Source organism: Callorhinus ursinus, unplaced genomic scaffold, assembly GCF_003265705.2.
Source record: "Callorhinus ursinus isolate GAN/ISIS: 27379988/994484 unplaced genomic scaffold, GSC_fseal_2.0 scaffold22, whole genome shotgun sequence".
Taxonomy (NCBI): domain Eukaryota; kingdom Metazoa; phylum Chordata; class Mammalia; order Carnivora; family Otariidae; genus Callorhinus; species Callorhinus ursinus.
The window spans coordinates 11022594-11042533 of NW_027397084.1; the positions used below are offsets into that span (position 1 = coordinate 11022594).

General features: G+C 43.5%; 2 protein-coding genes and 1 pseudogene across 3 annotated transcripts in view; all 3 read right to left on the minus strand.

The window, feature by feature from the left end:
• Positions 1-214: 214 nt before the first annotated feature.
• Positions 215-13964, minus strand: LOC112837887 (glutathione S-transferase A2). Of its 2 annotated transcripts, none has more exons than XM_025890489.2 (7): positions 13826-13964; positions 7456-7560; positions 6610-6661; positions 5494-5626; positions 3011-3152; positions 1423-1554; positions 215-587 (listed from the first exon to the last, which is right to left on the minus strand). In XM_025890489.2, exons 2-7 carry the CDS (start codon positions 7540-7542, stop codon positions 462-464), a joined length of 672 nt encoding a protein of 223 aa, XP_025746274.1. In that variant the 5' UTR covers positions 7543-7560; positions 13826-13964; the 3' UTR covers positions 215-461. The 2 variants fall into 2 exon arrangements, with proteins under 2 accessions (XP_025746274.1, XP_073761198.1); XM_073905097.1 differs by lacking the exon at positions 13826-13964 and adding an exon at positions 11150-11278.
• On the minus strand, positions 3159-5482 carry LOC141374806 (small nuclear ribonucleoprotein G pseudogene; annotated as a pseudogene).
• A 5113-nt stretch (positions 13965-19077) lies between the features above and the next one.
• Positions 19078-19940, minus strand: part of LOC112837931 (glutathione S-transferase A3-like) — a 46810-nt gene continuing 45947 nt past the window's right edge. The window contains 1 exon segment of the mRNA XM_073904932.1: positions 19078-19316. Within this exon segment, the coding sequence (XP_073761033.1) occupies positions 19191-19316 (126 nt within the window). The 3' untranslated portion in view covers positions 19078-19190.

Below are 19940 nucleotides of genomic sequence, written 5' to 3' on the forward strand. Positions count from 1 at the left end.
AGAAAGAAAGAAAGAAAGAAAGAAAGAAAGAAAGAAAGAAAGAAAGAGAAAGAAAGAATCTTTTAGGTTGCGGATCAGAAATATAGCAAACTACAAAAGAAAAAGACTGTTTTTGTGTTTTCTTAATGTAACATGAAAATTTCTACTTCACTCTTTTTGACAAGGTACATGATAGTATAATGACAATTTTTTAATAGATCAAAGAAAGAATCCATAACATTTTTCTCCCTTTATTTTTAAGGCCAAGAGACATCCTAGGAGGTGATCATGATTTGATATTTGATCAAAACAAAATAAACTGCTTTGCAACTAAATCTGCATAATTCCTAATGAAATTAGCACTTAAACTTTTCAAATTTTCCTAGCCGCACGATAGCCAGTATTTACATTTAGGTGACACACTTCATTGCTGGAAAACATCAGCAGATTGGTTCTGCGTGTGCTGGGCATCCATTCCTGCTTCATTTAATCCTGAAAATCTTCTTGGCTTGCTCTAAACTTTTCTCATCGATGGGAGGCTTCCTCGGGCTGCCAGGCTGTAGAAACTTCTTCACGGTGGGGAGATTGCTGATTCTGGTTTTCAGGGCCTACGGTGCACAAGGGCACAGCCTCAGAATAGAGCCAAAGACCAACCCCATCATTAGCACAAGCCAGGGAATCGGAGACCGTCCTGCAAGGACCAACTGAGTCCCCTCCATCAGCACAGTGTGTGGCTGGGAAAAGACACCCAGGGAGACATGAGGGTTGGAGGAAGAAAAGACAGCTCAATGCCATTTGCCCCCCAAACATCTTTTTTTCAGACTCATTTTGGTTTCGGGTCTTCCCTATCTCCTTCCCTATGCATAAATCCTGTAGATTCATCCCTCTTGTGCGAACCAGGGAGGGAGGAATGTGTCTGTCAGATATCAACACACATAAAGTCTCCAGACAGATGAAAATATAGGAAACCTGCCCTGGAACGGAAGACAGAAAATATAGAAAGGTAAACCATGAGACTGGTCAAAACCAGCCAGCCCACTGAGAGAGGGACAGGGAGACAGGGAGACTCTGCCCAGAGAAACGTTAGGAGCCGGAGTGGAGGGAAGGAAGCGGGAGGAAGGAGAGCTGCTCAGGCAGACACACGAAGGACACACCTGGATAAGGGAAACCCCAGAGAAAACAAGCACAGAGACCGTCATGGAATGGGGAGGCTGACGCTGAGCCCTGGGTCCTTCTGGTGAAGACAATCTAGTCTTCCTGGGGACGCATCCACCTCAAATGTCCCTGGCATGACAAGATTCTGTGCCTCAACCAGCCCCTAGGGGCTAACTCTGGAGGGAGTTGTGGGGCTGAGAAGGAACAATGATGGAACCAGGGTCCAAATGTCAAATCCCGAGGTGGGAGATGTGAGCCTTCCCTCCTGAAAGCTGTGAGAGAGATCACCTTCAGCAGAGGGAAGTTGGCCAGAAGGCTGGGGTCAAGCTCTTCCACATAGTAGAGAAGTTCCACCAGGTGAATGTCAGCCTTGCTCAGCGTGTTGCCAACAAGGTAGTCTTGTCCATGGCTCTTTAACACCTGGGGGATTTGAGGAATCACATCATGAGCTCAGGCACAGTCAGGCTGGGCCCCTCTGCTCCTCTCTGCTCTCCAGCCCGACCTCCCCACCTCTCCTGCCTCACTGAGGGGGTGTGGGCTTCACACCCTCTGCATTGCCCCTGACTCACTGAGACACCCGGTCTCTGCTGTTCTTTCCCTCAGCTGAAGTCCTGGCTAATGTCTCCCTAAAACACGTGTTCACTGTATATCTCTTCTGACGTATGCATCTTTTCCTAATAAAGTGTTGGGGAAATTCATGAAATTTATTAAAGCATTCCAATAATATGCACGAAGAGAACACGAAGAGAAAACCCCATGGCACCACCAACTTCAGGCAATTTTGGCAAATACCCTTTCAGCCTATGTACACATAAGGAAACACGGACAATTATTAGGCAAAGAATATAATGAAACTTCAAATGCTATATGGTAACATACAGTTTTCATTTATCTTATCATAGGGCTCTGTGATTTCAAAGTATGGCTGTGCTCAAATGGAAAGACTGTTCAGGACTTCATCATCTGAATGTGCCCCAAACTCTCAGCACCACAGGGTCAGGAGAGAACTTCCTGACTACTATGAATTCTTTCCTCCTTGAAAAGGGCCAACACGCAAGCAGTGACTTAACATTTGTTCAGTGATTGACAGAATGATCTAATGCCTTATAAAGATGGGTGTGTCCGTGTTAACCCTTTCATTTCTACGTATGGCCCCCTGTTATCTCCTACAATCAGTTTTTGGCCCATAGTTTTTATTTAGCACAATTTCAGGTACTTTTGATCCTGAAATGTTCTCCTCTTACCTCCCAGGAGAAACATTAACTAACATACATACTATGTATAGTGACGGAACCTTATTTCCTTAGTTTGCATGACTTTCCTCTCAAGTCTGAGAACCATGTCTTCAAGTATGTCAATTGATTTTTCCTTAACATCCCTCCATCTGTCTGTTCCTCTCCGTCCCACTGCCCCCATCTCTGTCCAGATACATCTCATCCATCCATTCCCAAAACACTACCATATTTTCCTGAAGGGCAACTGGCCTCATGTCACCCTACCCATGTTGCCAGTGTCTCTCCTGACCCACTGCTGTCATTGCATTCCTCTTGGATCAAAGCCCCTGCACGGTGCTCTGTAAGATCTATTCCAACCTCCAGTGTGGCTCTCAGAGTCTTCAACTGCCCAAGCTCTGACTATGACCAGGGAGGTCTGCTGAATAGAGAATTCTAGCTTGGGTTCTGGTTAGTTGAAGCCTTGGTGGAAAACTGAAATTTGGGTATAACTGGTACAATTCTTCCTCACCATCCGTTTTTATAAAATGCCTTGAGTCAGGGTGCTACTGGAAGCGAAGGTCAATGCCCAAGGAATGCCAGTCAGGCACTATCTTTCCTTGCTTCTAAGTCCAGTGCCCCAAAGCGCTCACCAGTCCACTTACTTTCTCAAACACGGGGAGATAACGATCTGTCATTCTCTCTTTGATCAGGGCAATCTTGGCATCTTTTTGATCAGGTGGGCATAGAGGCAAAACAATGATCATTTCATTCAAATCTGCCATACCTTCTGTGTACATATCTATCCTGAAAGACAAAGTGACCAAGTTGTCAAATGTCTTCTGCCTTGATTTTATAGTTGAAAGAACACACAAGAATGGGCATCAGGAGGTGGCAGAGTGGCTCAGCTCCCACCGGATGCTTTTTTATATGCCACCCATTCAGCTCAGATTTTTACTTGATTTGAACATTTCATTCTAGAACAAGCCATCAACGTAGATATATGTCTAGCTATCATGTGTAAAATTTTCATTATACACATGGCCAGCGAGAGGGACAGAGAGCATTGGTGACCTGTCCTGAGTCACAGAGAAATTGGCGCAATCCTGCATGCACCCACCTACAGGGACCGTACTTGGGGCCTTGCCATATCTGTTGTGCTTTGTTCTCTGCACAAGGTAATGTGACTCATGTGGCCAAGCCCTGCCACCGAAGTGATCTCTAGAGAGAGTCCCTGGCACAGCCAACTCAGTCATGTCCCTTCCTGTCTCATCCTGTTACACACCCAGGCCCACTGATGTGCCCAATATCAGCAGGCTTTCCAGTTGTTTCCCACAACCCTGTCCACATACAGTTCCCCAACTCTGACCTTGTTTGCGTTTCTCAAGTCTTCACCTAAAATAACCCCCAAAAGGGTGAAATTCTTTGTACATTCCAACCAGTACATATTCTAGGAGATTTGGTTTTATTGTTCCAAACTGGGGTTCCTATAAGAGTTTTTCCAAATAAAATCTTTATTTTCACATAATTCACATACCATAATGTATACACTTCTCAAGTGTAACAAGTTTGTGATTCTTATAGTAAAGACAAACAATACCGTACCATCACCACTCTAATTACAGAATATATTCATATTCCCAAAAGAAATGCTGTATGCTTTTATACCCATTCCAATTTCTTCCCTCCTCCAGCCCCTGGCAACCACTAAGCTACTTTCTGTTTCTGTAGATTTGAGTGTTCTGGATATTTCATACAAATAGAATCATACAATATGTGCCTTTGTGTCTGGTGTATGTAACATGATGTTTGTAAGGTTTACCCATGTTGTACCACGCATCACTACTTCATTCCTTTTCATGACCAAATAAAATTCCATTGATGGATAGGCCAATCTTTCAACCACTGATCAGTTGATGCACATTTGTAGCATTTCCACTGTTTGAACAGTAAGAACAACACTGTGTATAAACGTTTGTGTACAAGTTCTAGTGTGGATGGATTTTCAATTTTCTTATGTGTACACCTAGTAATGGAGTTGCTGGTATACGGTAAATCTATGTTTAACTTTTTGAGTAACTGGTAGCAGAGCCTTCTGAGATTTAAGTATCAATCATGTGGTCCTATCACAACAGAGAAGAGAACCCACAGATATGGTTGTGTTGACTAAAATTTGGCTGCTTTAGTCCCGTATCAAAATGCTCAAGATAACCGTGGCATCTTGAGGACCAGGCTCTGCTTACCCTTGTCAAGGGGCCAGTCCATATAACAGGCTGGTAAGTGAAGTTCTTGGTCAGCATTCCTGCAGTTTATGAGCCTTTAGAATCAGTTCCTTCGGATCCTTCTGTTCCCCCATCTTTTTTTTTTTTTTTGACTATTATAAAAGTTTATTTAACAAAAAAGTTCAATATGAAAATGCACACGACCTGATTTTTATATTGTAGTAAAACAGGTACTATGGAGGGGACGTGTGGAAGCAGTTGATTTCTTCTGATGAACACACCCATTGTTTATACTCGCTCCAAGGCTTCTAACATGATGATACTATTTCCTCGTATTACCACCATTCCGATATTGTTCTGTTGCCCACTAGTTGCCATCTCCACACATTCATCTATCATAAGATTCATAAATGGATCGAACCCCCGCAATATTCCTTGGACATATCTGCTACTATTTAATTTCAATGACAATTTCTTGTCCATAAATTTTTTTACCTCAGGAGGGTGAGCTCATGGTGTCTACTGCGCGAGCTCAAAGATGCCTCTCTGTTCCCCCATCTTATCTGCTAGATATTCAGACATGTTGTCCTTTGTCTCTAGCTGGTATCCAGCTCCTAAAGGCCTGAGTACCTGGAGTGATGAGCCGACCATCTTTCTGGCTTCGTAGTTCATCAACATTAGGGAAACCCTCTCACCATATGTGCTCTATCCATGGACTGCTTCCTTTTCTGTAACCCCACTTGGTGAATGCACTCCAAGTAGAATCCCTCATCTTCACAGATCTCTATGGTGTCAAACCTCAGTCTATACCACCAAGTCCTGTGCTGCTGCTGGCCATAATCTCCCCGAGACAGTCCTGCTCACCCAAGGAAGAACCCAAATTTTCACATCAATTGTTCATGAAAGAACAGAAAAAAATACCGTACAGGGCTCTCTCCTTTATGTCTTTCCCATAGAGGTTGTATTTGGTGGCAATGTAGTTGAGAATGGCTCTGGTCTGCACCAGCTTCATTCCATCCATTTCCACCAAAGGCACTTGCTGGAACATCAGACATCCATCTTTTGAAAGAAGAAAAGAAGAAGCAGAGTGAAATGTTTAATTGGATCATACTCTTTTAGCATGAAAAAACATGTGTTCCCATGACCTGAGACATAAAAGGAAACAAAAAATTATTGCCTGGTCACATTTCATCAAAACAGCATTTTGTTTTTAGCTTTCCCCTAATCCTCTTTGTTCTCAGTCTACCTCTTACTTTTCACCTATTATTTCATTTTTTTTCTTTTCCATGCAGATACATGGTAGGTTCCTGTATGTTTTGCAGTTGATTTACTTTCATGGATGTGTTAGGAAATCTTGAGAGAAGCTGCAACAGAGATGCCAGCACCTGTATTTCAAATGAGAAGTCTCTTGGAGCTTATGCCGTTAAGGCCAATTCTAAAAGAGATTTCTTTGTAGGGTGTTTGATGTGCTCTTTCAATTCTACCACTGGACGGTGTGTGCAGGGTAGGCCCTGCTTTCCTGAGTCCACTGATGCTTGTATGTTGGACCTTGTTCTTCATCTCCCTCTTCATACTGTCACCTGGCCTTTCAACTAATGCAATACCATCTCATTCTCTGACTCTATAATATTGCTAGGTATGATCTTGTCAACCCCACCAGAGAAAAGAACTCATAGCAACTGCTGAACCATTTCTACTTTTGCACTCTACTGCATGTGTTTGAGGGTCCTTGGATGGGCAGGCTGTGTGGGAGGCTGAGCTGACCCAGCTCACTCGGGGTGCAGAAAAGCTGGAGAGAGCAAAGAGAGGGCATTTGCAGGACAAGTGGCATGATTCCTTTAGCAAATACTCAGAGTTCAAGCCCTTCCTAGCCCTGAATGAGATGGAAGACAGGCCCAAGGAGCCCCATCCCTTACACTGGAGCCACTTTTCTTCCTTTCCACTAGCCCCAACTCCCACCACACTCACACATAGGTGTTAAAACCTCAACTTATGACTTCTACCCGATAGCCTCATCCCAGGAATTAGATACTTGGTCTTACCATTCCTTAATTTATCCCAGTCTTCTGGAGTTTCTATGAATTTCTCTTCGAACTGGAAGGCAGAAACTGAATTAGCATACCTACAATATCAACAATGCTTCTTTAAAATCATCTAAGATCAAGGTCCATGTTTCTAATTGTTGCACACATGTCATAAATGATATTTTGTAGTTCACTTAAATCCAAATCCAAATAAGGCCTATACACTGTGCTTAGTTTCCTTAAGTTATTTTAATTGTTTATGTTCTTTGATGAGAAGAAATTTTAATACTATATTAGGTCAAATCTGTTCATCTCTCTCTTTTTTTAAAAGATTTTATTTATTTGAGTGAAAGAGAGAAAGCATGAGCAAGGGGAGGGGCAGAGGGAGAGGGAGAAGCCGACTCCACGCTGAGCAGGGAGCCTGACTCAGGACTCCATCCCAGGACCTGAGACCATGACCTGAGCTGAAGGCAGACCCTTAACTGACTGAGCCACCCAGGTGCCCCAAATCTGTTCATCTCTTTAATAGCTGACTTTTTTTTTTTTTTTTTCAGAAAGAGAGCACAAGCGTGGGGGGCGGGGCGGGCAGAGGGAGAGGGAGAGAGAATCCCAAGCAGACTCCACGTCCAGTGCAGAGCCCAGTGTGGGACTTAGTCTCATGACCCTGAGATCATGACCTGAGCTGAAATTAAGAGTCGGAGACTTAACCAACTGAGCCACCCAGGTGCCCCAGCTGATAATTTTTTTTAATGCAAAACTCTTGACAGGTCATTTAGTAAGAAAATTCTCTTAGCTTATGTGAGAAAAGTACTTTGATAGAGTCAATTTTAGATCCAACTTAAGATGATGGGACTCAGATCAAACCTCTACTCCTGCTGCGGCCAAGAGCCACCGGATGGACTCCATTCGGCCTCGTCCATTGAAGTAGTGAAGCTTGGGCTTTCCCGCCATGGTAGTCTCTGAATTTCTCTAAACATGATGAAAGAACAAACAAATGAATGGATTAACAAATGAACAATACCACAGAAGCAAAAATGTACTTTTTGATGTACGGTCAAATAGCACCAACAATGCGGAAGGAGTATCTGCCTTCCTCATGGCAAAGTTGGAAGAGTCCCTAGAATGTCTTTCATGGCCCAAATTCTCATCCATCAGTAGCCAACCCTGGAAAATTGTTCCAAAGCATGCTCATATCTCCATGGGTAGAATCTGATTGTCTTGGAAGGCTAATAGGAGAGAGTGTACGGTAAGGATGTAAGTCTGGGTGTTAGGGGGAGGGGGAAGGATTAGAGAATTGATATTTATTGAAAAATCTCCTAATGATCATGACCCAGTGTTAGTCCCTTTGGATACATTATACCTTTAATCTTCATAACAGCCCCAAGAACTGGTTGTTATCATACCCATATCAGTTAACGAGAACAAGGCTCAGAGGTGAAAAGACGTGTCTATAGTCATTCTCTCGTTAGTGATGGACATGGAAATCCACACCTAGGATGAAAAAGAGAGGATAGGGCCGGAACCCACACAAGTGCTGGCCCTGGGAGCCTGTGAGGGGCACTGAAACCAGGGGACTCCACTGACAAGAAGAGGAGGAGAGGCAGAGTCAGTCTTCTATTCCTTGGCTGTTATGCTGCTTTTGTTTAAAGCAAAATTAGGGCTGATACTCACTTACCTATAGCTCAAAAGACCCTAGTTCTGTCCGTAGACACAGGATGCTAATTCCCTTACTTTTTTTTTTGGAATTCTGCATTCTACCTTTACTTGGTGGCATTTTATAATCTGAAAAAGGGGACGTTACTGTATTAACTTTACAGTAAATGGAACAGAACTAACATTTCTTCGGTGTGTGTATAGCCATGTGCATGAGTGCACACTCATTTGATCTGTATAATGGTAAGGGATACTTTGGTTCTGCCTGGTCAGTGAAGCTTGAAAGCCCTTGGTTCATCCCAGCCTGCATGAGAAGTGAACATAGCAGGGAGCCAGACAATGAAACCCAATGGCTCAAACAATGAATGCTCTATCATAGATGTGAATGGAAACACACAGGACTCATTAAAACCACGAGTCTCAAAGCCAGGTCTTGAAAAGGAACAGGTGCATATTCTGTGCAAATCCCAGGCTCTGTTTACAAAACATTAAGATTCTCTTGCAAAATTTTGTTTTGGAGTTTGGGACAAAAAGATACCTCTCTTTACCCAATGTGATGTGGGAAACAAAGGCAGAAGGAAATGTAGATAAAATTAAATGTCCTTGCAGCCCACTGACAAATACTTGAGATAGGCAGAGTTGTAACATTCCTCTAGGAAACTCCCAAATGTCTTAACGATCATGCTTTGCTAGAGGGAAAAACAACCTTAGCTTGACAATAGCAAGGCCACCGGTACCCAGTGTCTTCTTTAGCATCTGAAGATCCTTTTAGAACATCCCTTATCTTTACTTCCCCCACCCCCAAAGTATATCATCAGTTGCTCCTCACAATCCTGAGGCAGCAGCTCTTCCTGCCCACGGTCCGGTCCCTGTTCTTTAATTAAAACCACCTTTTTTGCACTGAACAAGTCTCAAGAATTTGTTCTTGGTCATCGGCTCTAGACCCCAACAACACTACTCCAAAAAACTACCTCAAATGGATGTACCTCTGAAAAAGTGTGTGTGACTTGAATTTTAGATATCAAAATGTTTTCAATGTCCACATTTTTCATGTGGCCCTCAGTAGTTCTAACCTTTAGAAAGTAAAGAACTGTGGGGGCGCCTGGGTGGCTCAGTCAGTTAAGCCTCTGCCTTTGGCTCAGACCATGATCCCAGGGTCCTCCTCAGCGGGAGGTCTGTTCCTTCCTCCCTCTCTGTCCCCGCCCCCAAAACAAATTAAAAAAATCTTTAAAAAAAAAAAAAGTAAGTAAGTAAAGAACTGTTTGGAAATGTACTTATCAAGTCATTTGTCTTGTAATTGGAGATTTTGTTTATTGTACTTTATCATGGGGAATGGAGGTGCTGTGACTCAGCAGAATGAAAAGGAGAAAGCAGCTTGTACTGAGTGTGTTTTGAACTACAGGCCACAGAGTTGTGATAAAAGGCCTCACACCGCCTTACCCATTGACTGAGGGTCAGGATACAAAAGTAAACGATGTTTACCTTATATAATATTTGAGCATAAGGCTCCCCAGTTAAGCAACTTTGTTCCCCTTCTGAATCGGAGGTCTGATCAAGACTAGGTCAAAGGTCGTCACAGAACTTTGCCTGATCAGCGGAAAATGAGAACCGGGGAGACTCAATGATTGGCCATAGAGCCACACACCTATGTCCCTGATTGGCACTCCATATCTGGTGAGCATGACCACCCCCCAGGACAGCCCCAGGAAACAGCTTCTAATATCCTCTTTTAAAGATGAGCAAATTCAAGTACAAAGAGACAAAGCAGCTTTCCTCCACTCATAAATTGTGTGAGTGTTGGCCTAGTCGGAACTCATCTGATTTCAGGTCCTGGGCTTTTAAAACCATGTAACACTTTGACAGCTTCTATGCTTCTCTCTGAGACCCTTGTTAATTTGTCCCCATTCAGAGCCCATTAGCCAACTCCTGGCTGAAGGAGGCAGAGGGGGAAACATGGAATTCACAAGCTTCTTTTTTGTTAGCTGATTTACAGGGCTTGATAAGAATATTAACACAAATACACCTTGCTTTGCTTTTACCTTAATAAAAAAGTAGGCTCATATTCCTCGAAAGGAGAATATCCTATGATAATTCCAGTAGTAAATGAAAGGAGTTATGGCTCTGGATGTGGTCCTAATCACAGTGTGTGGGTCAGAGAGAGAGAAGGAAGCTTTGGAGACAAATGCCAACCCCTCTGCTTCTGAGTACATAAACTCAGCCAGGTTGTTAAACCTCTGCCCATCAATTTTCTCTTCTAAAAACAGAGATAGTTACATTTACTCCTGAGGGCTGTTGGGAAAGTTAAGTGAGATCATGGACCTAAAACTCATAATAGGGATCAGTAAATGCAAGTCCCCTCCTGCTCCCTGTTCTGGGCGAAGGTTGGTCTCTGGGCACGTTGGGTAGCTCACATCTTTCTTCTGTCTGTCTGTCTATCTCATCTCTCTGCCTATTTATGCATCACCTTGTGTGTATCTATCTACCTCTTGACCCATAGAGCTCCAGTAGGAATCAGATGTTACATACACCCAGATGTTGTTTCAGAGTCACACAATTAATTTATCTGGCTTGTGTGGAACGACCAGTGATACTGACTGTGTGCTAACCTGAACTGCAGGACCTTTGATGAATATTCAGGGAGGTCGGGCACATCACTAAACACAGCCTTTTGTAGCCTCAAGACGTCAGCAGATTTCTGGTTCAGCCCTTGCCCCATGCACCCCGCAGCGTCTCTCACCTCTGGCCCACCCCCTGATCCAGACACTCTGGAGTCTTTCCTGTTCCCAGGCTCCTCCGCGTGGGTTCCAGCCCCGTGAGTGGGATTGCTGGTCACCACACTAGTGCAGGGTCTCGCTGTCAACACTTGACAAAAATGATCACTTCTCTCCAACATCCTGTTCCTTACCTGGTAACACATTTCACTGAACCTTCTCCAACACTTTGTTTCTGGCTGACGTGTCATGTATTTCCTGCTTTCAAAAAGTTTCCTTCCAGCTTTCTCGACTAGCATCATTGAGCACTCTCCCGTACTAAGAAACCATGGCTGCACAGGAACAAGGTGGGAGCCTGATTTGGTTCCTGCCCGAGAGGGTTTGGAGACAACAGACAGCACACAGAGGGCCCCGTGGCGACTCTGGTTTCATTGGTTCCAATGAAATCATGATTCATGATTCTCATGGCCAAGCAGGTCACAGCAAGGCGAAGGCTGTGGGCTGTAAGCCGAGGATGCTGTGCCTTCTGTCCAGGCCGGCTCCTGCCTCCCGCGGCAGCATGACATCCTCACGCTCCGTGCCTCTTCCAGCCCCACCTGTCTGCCTCCCTGCCCTTCCGATTAGGATCACGCCACATCCCTGTCAACCTTGCTCTCTCTAGCATCTTGCAGAGGGTTTTTCCTCATTGCCATCTCAGTATCTTCTGCCATAGGTACTGTATTTTTCCCCGTGGATTCTGGATTGTTACAGTGATGTCACTGACCCTCTCGTCTCACCTGTACAAAACTTGTCTTTCCCCACGGATATTAACACTTCTGGCAGCACATTGTTGACTCTTCCAGTCTGATTCCAATGACTCGTGCGTTCTAGCTAGGTGAATTTCTGTGCCTTTTAAAAATGAATGATATGCTCTCCTGATCACCTAGTTTTCTTATCCAGACTTCCTGGGTTTGGGAGTTTGGGAAGTCCTGTAAGCCAGTGATTCTTAAATGGGGGTGATTTTGCTCGCCTGCACCCTGAAGGCCAACTGGCAATGTCGGGAGGCATTGCTGGATGTCAAAACCAGAAGGGAGGGTGTTACGTCAATTGGGTAGAGATCAGAGAAGCTTCTGATGTGGCACAAGGCCATGCTTGATGTGCCTCTGAATGCTTTTTATCTACTACTAGTCATTCTGCAATTTATCTGCCTATTTTTCATCAACCATGTTTTATCCTGTCAGACACATTTATTGGATATTTAGTTGGAAATATCTTATGATTGATTGTAGTTGGCTGCTGTATCTAGGTAGTCTTTCCAGGACAGAGTGCATGGCCATTTTGGAAAATACACTCATGTTCCTGTTATCCTTTGGGACTTCTCGTTCTGCTCCTCGGGCTGCCCGTCACTGGCCCTAGGATGGAGCCTCACGCCCGCACTGTGCTCTTTCTACAAGTACTGAGTGAAATGGAAAGACACTATGAGAATCTGAACTGTGTCAACAGTATTGATGAAGTGACCGTTTCTTATAAAACTTGTAAATAAACTATCACTGTAGATATTTTAAAGGTGTGAAGTTTCCAGATTTGAGGAAATATGTATGTTAAGACTATTGTCAAGTACATTCTTTAAAATGAAATAAATGCACATTTCTACAATACATATTTTTTAACTAAACAACAACAAAAGGACAATCAGCAGGACAGCTCCCCACAGCAGGGAATAAGCCAGCCCAAACTTTCAATAGTATCAAGGTTGTGAAACCCTGCTCCAGCCCTGCTCTAAGTTGCCATGAGTTGGTTGAACGCTAGAGAGAGAATGGGCCTTGCCAGCTAGCTAACCAGAGCAGAGACTTGGAATCTAGTTCTGGCGACATTCAGACTAGTTTTTTTCTATTATAGTAAGTCTTAATTTTCACAGGCTACATAACTTTGCAGTATCATAATTCACAACCGTTGTGTGTCGACCACGATAGTTCTTATCTGCGTGGCTATGTTCTAAGACCCCCAGGGGATGCCTGAAACCAGGAGAGTACGAAACCCTATATATACTATGTTTTTGCTCTATACATACATACCTATGATGAAGTTTAATTCATAAATTAGGCACAGTAGGAGGTTAACAACAATGACTAGTAATAAAATAGAACAATTACAACAATATGCTGGAATAAAAGTGATGGGCATTGATAACTTATGGATATTTTTCTTTCTGGAATTTTCCATTTAATATTTTCAGACTGTGTACAATAAAAAAAAATATTTTCAGGGGCGCCTGGGTGGTTCAGTCGTTAAGCGTCTGCCTTCAGCTCAGGTCATGATCCCAGGGTCCTGGGATCGAGCCCCACATCGGGCTCCTTGCTCAGCGGGAAGCCTGCTTCTCCCTCTCCCACTCCCTCTGCTTGTGTCCCCTCTCTTGCTGTGTCTCTCTCTGTCAATAAATAAAATCTTAAAAAAAAAAAATATTTTCAGACTGTAGTTAGTTACCATGGGTAACCGAAACCACAGAAAGCGAAACCACGCATAAGGGGGGGGCGCCATACCTACAGAGAAGGTAAGGCTCGCACAGACACCTCTACTCTCTCTTGCACTTGTCATATTCTCGGATTGCTAAAATGCTTTCATTCTTTTTTCCCCTCATACCATCACTATTTTTCTATCTAAATTCTCATGCCCTGGTTTTCGAATCTCTTCGTTTTTACATTTCTGTAAAGATGTATCCAACAGCAATTGAATAAACAACTCTTGAACTATCCCCTAAACACACCAAGAAGGCACAATGTGAATATAAAAGACTTTTCCTTGTGCTAAGGACACATTTTAAAGCAGTTTTCTGGTAACTTAGAGATGAGAATGTGAGGCAACATCGGAAGATGTATGAAAGCAGTACTTACCTTACTAAAGTCTCTCTCCCAGGAGGCTCAGCAGCTCCATGCCAACCCCTCATGCATTTATAAGCTCTTTGACAGTAAGTAACACCTCCTTTCTGATGGGGGTAGAGTTCAGTGAGGGAAAAGTCACTCCCACAGTGCTCAGGGCCTTGGCTCCCATGCTAGATTAGAAGGAAATGGCAAGTCATCTTCTTATGAAACAACTGGTTAATATGTCCCTTTTCAAGGTTGGCAATTAAAAGATTAAACAATCTCATGGGGCGCCTGGATGGCTCAGTCGTTAAGCGTCTGCCTTCGGCTCAGGTCATGATCCCGGGGTCCTGGGATCGAGCCCCGCATCGGGTTCCCTGCTCGGCGGGAGGCCTGCTTCTCCCTCTCCCACTCCCCCTGCTTGTGTTCCTACTCTCGCTATCTCTCTCTCTGTCAAATAAACAAATAAAATCTTTAAAAAAAAAAAAAGATTAAACAATGTCAGACTGATTGGACTCTCTCTGCCAGTCAGTGGAGTATGGCTTTTGGAAGAAATTGACTGTGAGGTTTTCATTAATTGGATGCCAGGTCCAAGGCAGATGAGAAACCGGTACATGAGCCTAGCAGGGAGCTGATGTCCGTAAACGACAAGTAGCTCTCTGGAATACTGTTTATACTGGGTTTTAGATAAAATAAGGGCACCCAATTAAATGTGAGTTTCAGACACATTTTTCTAGAGATGTCTCCTGAGGCAAGGGACATAAAAGCAAAAATAAACTATTGGGACTCCATCAAAATAAAAAGATTTGCACAGAACAGAAACAATCAACAAAATAAAAAGGCAACCTCCTGAATGCGAGCAGAGATTTATAGATGATGTATTTGCTAAAAGGTTAATATCCAAAATATATATAGAAGTTCTACAACTCAACACCCACAAAATGAATAATCCAATTTAAAAATGGACAGAAGACACTAACAGATATTTCTCCAAAGAAGACATACAGATGGCCAACAGGCACATGAACAGATGCTCAACATCACTCAGCGTGAGGGAATTGCAAATCAAAACCACAATGAGATATCACCTCACTCCTGTCAGAATCACTAAAATCAAAAACACAAGAAACAACAAGTGTTGGTGAAGATGTGGAGAAAAAGGAAACCTCGTGCACTGCTGGTAGGAACAGTATGGTGCCACCCCTGTGGAAAACAGTATGGAGATTCCTCAAAAATTAAAATTACAATTACCATATGATCCAGTAATTCCACTACTGGGTATTTACCCAAAGAACATGAAAACACTAATGCAAAAAATATATACACCCCTATGTTTATTACAGTATTATTTACAATAGCCAAGGTATAGAAGCCACCTAAGTGTCCATCAATAGATGAATGGATAAAGAATGGGTTAAACACAGATAATGAGTAGATAAGTACATACCACATATACACAATGGAATATTTCTCAGTTATAAAAAAGAATGAAATCTTGCCATTTGCAACAACACGGAGTGACCTAGAGGGTCTAATGCTAAGTGAAATAAGCCAGTCAGAGAAAGACAAATACCATATGATGTCACTCATATGTGGACTATAAGACACAGAACAAGGGGCGCCTGGGTGGCTCAGTCATTAAGTGTCTGCCTTCGGCTCAGGTCATGATCCCAGGGTCTTGGGTTCAAGACCCACATCGGGCTCCCTGCTCAGCAGGAAGCCTGCTTCTCCCTCTCCCACTCCCCCTGCTTGTGTCCCCTCTCTCGCTGTGTCTCTCTCTGTTAAATAAATAAAAATCTTTATTAAAAAAAAAAGGACACAGAACAAAAAAGAAAAAAGAGAGAGAAAGAGAGAAACAAACAAAATCAGACTCTTAAACACGGAGAACAAACAGATGGTCACTAGAAGGGAGGTGGGTGGGGGGGTGGGTGAAATAGGCGATGGGGATTGAGAGTATACTTGTAATGAGCACTGAGTAACATATAGAATTGTTAAATCACTATATTGTATACCTGAAACTAATGCAACATGTTAATATGTTACTGATACTAGAATTAAAAACAAATTTTTAGTAAAAAAAGATACAAGCTTTTAAAAAACAAATGATTGTTTAGTATTAGTATGTCCTAAATGTTGTTTGAAACATACTTACACTAAAAAATTATTTATCGTTTACCTGAAATTCATATTTAACTGGTGTCCTGTATTTTCTCTGCTAAATCTGGAAACCCAGTTCTTATGCTTTTTCCTCTCTGCGTCACTCCAGTCAGCCTTCCTAGCCTCTGGGCCTTTGCACTTACTATTTGTTCTGTTTGGAATACTCTACCTTGAGCTGCTGTATGTCCCCTATTATGTCCTTTCTCACAGTATTTTGACATTGTATGTTTAATACCAATTTCCCCCATGCTGTGAACTCTTGGGAAAAGGATCTTCATCTTGTTTTCAGTCAAGCTCCCATTGCCTGGCATAGCATCTGGCACAGAGAGCTCAATAAATAATATAGTGTTTGAAAATAAATGGAGGGGCACCTGGGTGGCTCAGTCGGTTAAGCGTCTGCCTTCAGCTCAGGTCATGATCCCAGGGTTCTTGGATCGAGTCCTGCGTCCGGCTCCTTGCTCAACAGGGAGTCTGCTTCTCCCTCTGCCTCTCCCCACTCCCCTCATGCACTCGTTTTCTCTCTCTGTCTCTCTCTAAAATAAATAAAAATTTTTTTTTAAAAAAAGAAAAGAATTAAGTGGAAAATGTTTAGCAAATGCCAAAGTAGAGAGAATAGTATGATAAATCCTGATGCACTCATCCCCCTACTTCAGCAATTACCAACAATCTTTTTTCATCAACACCCTGTAGTGGGTGGTACGCAGGCCTCCTAAATGTCCAAATCCCTGGAACCTGGAAATGTGATCTTATTTGGAAAAGAGGTCTTTGCAGAGGTCATGAAATTAAGGAACTTGAGATGAAATCATCCTGGATGACCCAGGTGGGCCTCAAATCCAATAATGCATGTCCTTATAACAGAAGAGAAAACACAGACACACAGATGTGAGGTTGTTTGAAGGTAGAGGCAGAGAGGGAGGGGATGTGGCATTGAGCCAAGAGAAGCAAGGATTGTAGAAAGCCACCAGAAGCTGCAAGAGGCAGGGAGGGATTCTCCCCTCGAGCCTCTGGAGGAAGTACAACTCAGCTGGCCTCTTGACTTTGGACTTCTGGCCTCTGAAAGTGTGGGTTGTGTTGTTCTAAGCCACCCGTTTGTAGTAACTGGTAGAGTAACCATGAGAAACTAGTATGTACTCCCACCTACTGCCCCCAATACCATGGGATTATTGTGAAGCAAATCCTAGACAGCATATCACTCCATCTATCAAAAACTTAGCATGGTAATCTCTAAAAGGTAAACACTTTGGCTAAACAGAACCATACTATTCTCCTATCATGCTCACTTTTTAATGCCTGAATTTTATTAAATTTTCAGCATTCGAATTTCCCCCAATGTCTCATGAAGTTTTCTGTACAGTTGGTTATTGGCATCAGAATCCAAGCAAGGTCCACAGATCACATTTGAGTGAGATGAATAAATATATTTTGAGACCTGGATGAATGAACACAGACGTTAGGCAGGGGAATTGTGAGAAATTCCCAAAGCCCAGACTCACACCCTTGGGCCATCAAGGTGTACTCGGAGCCCTGGGCAATGTTATCACCATTTCCAGACACACCATTCCCAAAACATTTTTGTTATAGAAAGAAACATGGCTCCCAAAGATGAAACAAGAACATATCTTTATGCCATTACCCAGAGAGGTAGCTATTTTCCTGTGGGTACATGAGAAGGTCAGATATGAATTTCTACACTCAACTCTTTGAGAGGCTAGGTAACAAATGTTATATGACAATTCCAGGGTCCCAGAAGGGCCTTGCCTGCACCCTGGGACTTCACAGGATGGCAGAGGAGGTACCAAGGCCCTCAGATTTATTAGAAGCTTTCAGGGCTCTGTGGGAGGCACAAAGGAGAGCCCAACTCTCCCTGGGAAGCCCTGAGGTGAGGATCAAAGTGTGGCCAGGTGGGAAGGAGCTTGCCAGGCAGGAAGGCCAGGGTCTGCCATACCCAGGTGTGTGATGGGGCTGGAGATCTGGGGTGGAGGGCATCCCTACAGGCCCCAGGGGCACTGAGAGAGTTAAAGAAAGATGGTGATATTCAGACTTGCATTTGAGGAAAACCACTCTGGTGGTAAGTAGAAAACAGACTAACAGGAAGGGAAGATGCAGGCGGGAAGCCCCGTGTGTCTGTCTGCTCCCTGTCCCCCTCCCCCAACCTTGTGGAAGTTCATTCTGAGGGGAGGAAAAACTCAATGTGGCCAAACCAGTCTTCCCGGGCGAGTGTTCATTATTGGCCCCCTACGTGGATAAACTATGAATCACTCCTCATCCCCACACTCTGGCCCAGGGACAGTCCAGAGGGGAAATAATTTTATATGTATTCATTCATGTATAATTCATACATATAATCTGTATCTTCGAAGTCTAGGTCTGAGGGACACTGGGCGAATTTAGAGTGAGACTCATGCCTCAAGGTGCATTAAGCAGCAGAGCAACAACGTGCCAGGGTGGCCCTAGATGGTGACAGACAACAGGGTCACCCGAGAGCATACCTTGGATCTGTTCTATTCATTATTTTCCCCACCTCCTAGAACACTAAAGAGTCCATAAGAGATGTACTAGCTGTTAGAAATGCCTAAGAAGAAAAAATTTTAAAAAGATTTTATTGGTTGGTTGATTGATCAATTGATTGGGGGGTGGAGGGGCAGAGGGGGTCAGAGAGAGACAAGTAGACTCAGTACTGAGTGAGGACACAGAGCTCGATCCCAAGACCCTGAGACCATGACCTGAGCAGAAACTAAGAATTGGATGCTCAACTGATTGAGCCACCCAGGTGCCCCAAAACATTTTTATTATAGAAAGAAAAATGGCTCCCAAAGAAGAAACAAGAACATATCTTTATGCCATTACCCAGGGCAGTAGCTATTTTCCTGTGGGTACATGAGAAGGTCAGATATGAATTTCTACACTCAACTCTTTGAGAGGCTAGGTAACAAATGTTATATGACAATTCATAGAAAGATCAAAGAGACCACATAATCTATGTTTTCCTATGTTAATTTTTAATTCCAAGAGACAGAATAGAAGGACTGAATTCTGATTTTATATTTGATCCTAATGAAAAGGAATAAGTAATAGTTTAAAAAGTTAAATTGGCTCATAGGAGTATTATTATTTAATTACCACTAAACTTCGCAACTTTTCCTAGTCTCACGATAGCCAGGATTTACATTTAGGTAGCGCACTTCATTGCTGGAAAACATCAGCAGACTGGTACTGCGTGTGCTGGGCATCCATTCCTGCTTCATTTAATCCTGAAAATCTTCTTGGCTTGCTCTAAACTTTTCTCATCGATGGGAGGCTTCCTCGGGCTGCCAGGCTGTAGAAACTTCTTCACGGTGGGGAGATTGCTGATTCTGGTTTTCAGGGCCTACGGTGCACAAGGGCACAGCCTCAGAATGGAGCCAAAGACCAACCCCATCATTAGCACAAGCCAGGGAATCGGAGACCGTCCTGCAAGGACCAACTGAGTCCCCTCCATCAGCACAGTGTGTGGCTGGGAAAAGACACCCAGGGAGACATGAGGGTTGGAGGAAGAAAAGACAGCTCAATGCCATTTGCCCCCCAAACATCTTTTTTTCAGACTCATTTTGGTTTCGGGTCTTCCCTATCTCCTTCCCTATGCATAAATCCTGTAGATTCATCCCTCTTGTGCGAACCAGGGAGGGAGGAATGTGTCTGTCAGATATCAACACACATAAAGTCTCCAGACAGATGAAAATATAGGAAACCTGCCCTGGAACGGAAGACAGAAAATATAGAAAGGTAAACCATGAGACTGGTCAAAACCAGCCAGCCCACTGAGAGAGGGACAGGGAGACAGGGAGACTCTGCCCAGAGAAACGTTAGGAGCCGGAGTGGAGGGAAGGAAGTGGGAGGAAGGAGAGCTGCTCAGGCAGACACACGAAGGACACACCTGGATAAGGGAAACCCCAGAGAAAACAAGCACAGAGACCGTCATGGAATGGGGAGGCTGATGCTGAGCCCTGGGTCC

Excerpts from the sequence above, each read along its gene's own strand:
- LOC112837887 (XM_073905097.1), bottom strand. The coding sequence starts at position 11,257 with ATGATGCTAGTCGAGAAAGCTGGAAGGAAACTTTTTGAAAGCAGGAAA. Across the intron at positions 6,662-7,455 it reads TGGCCGCAGCAGGAGTAGAG|TTCGAAGAGAAATTCATAGA; the intron begins GTTTGATCTGAG and ends TCTGCCTTCCAG. Across the intron at positions 3,153-5,493 it reads GACATAAAGGAGAGAGCCCT|GATAGATATGTACACAGAAG; the intron begins GTACGGTATTTT and ends TTTGTCTTTCAG.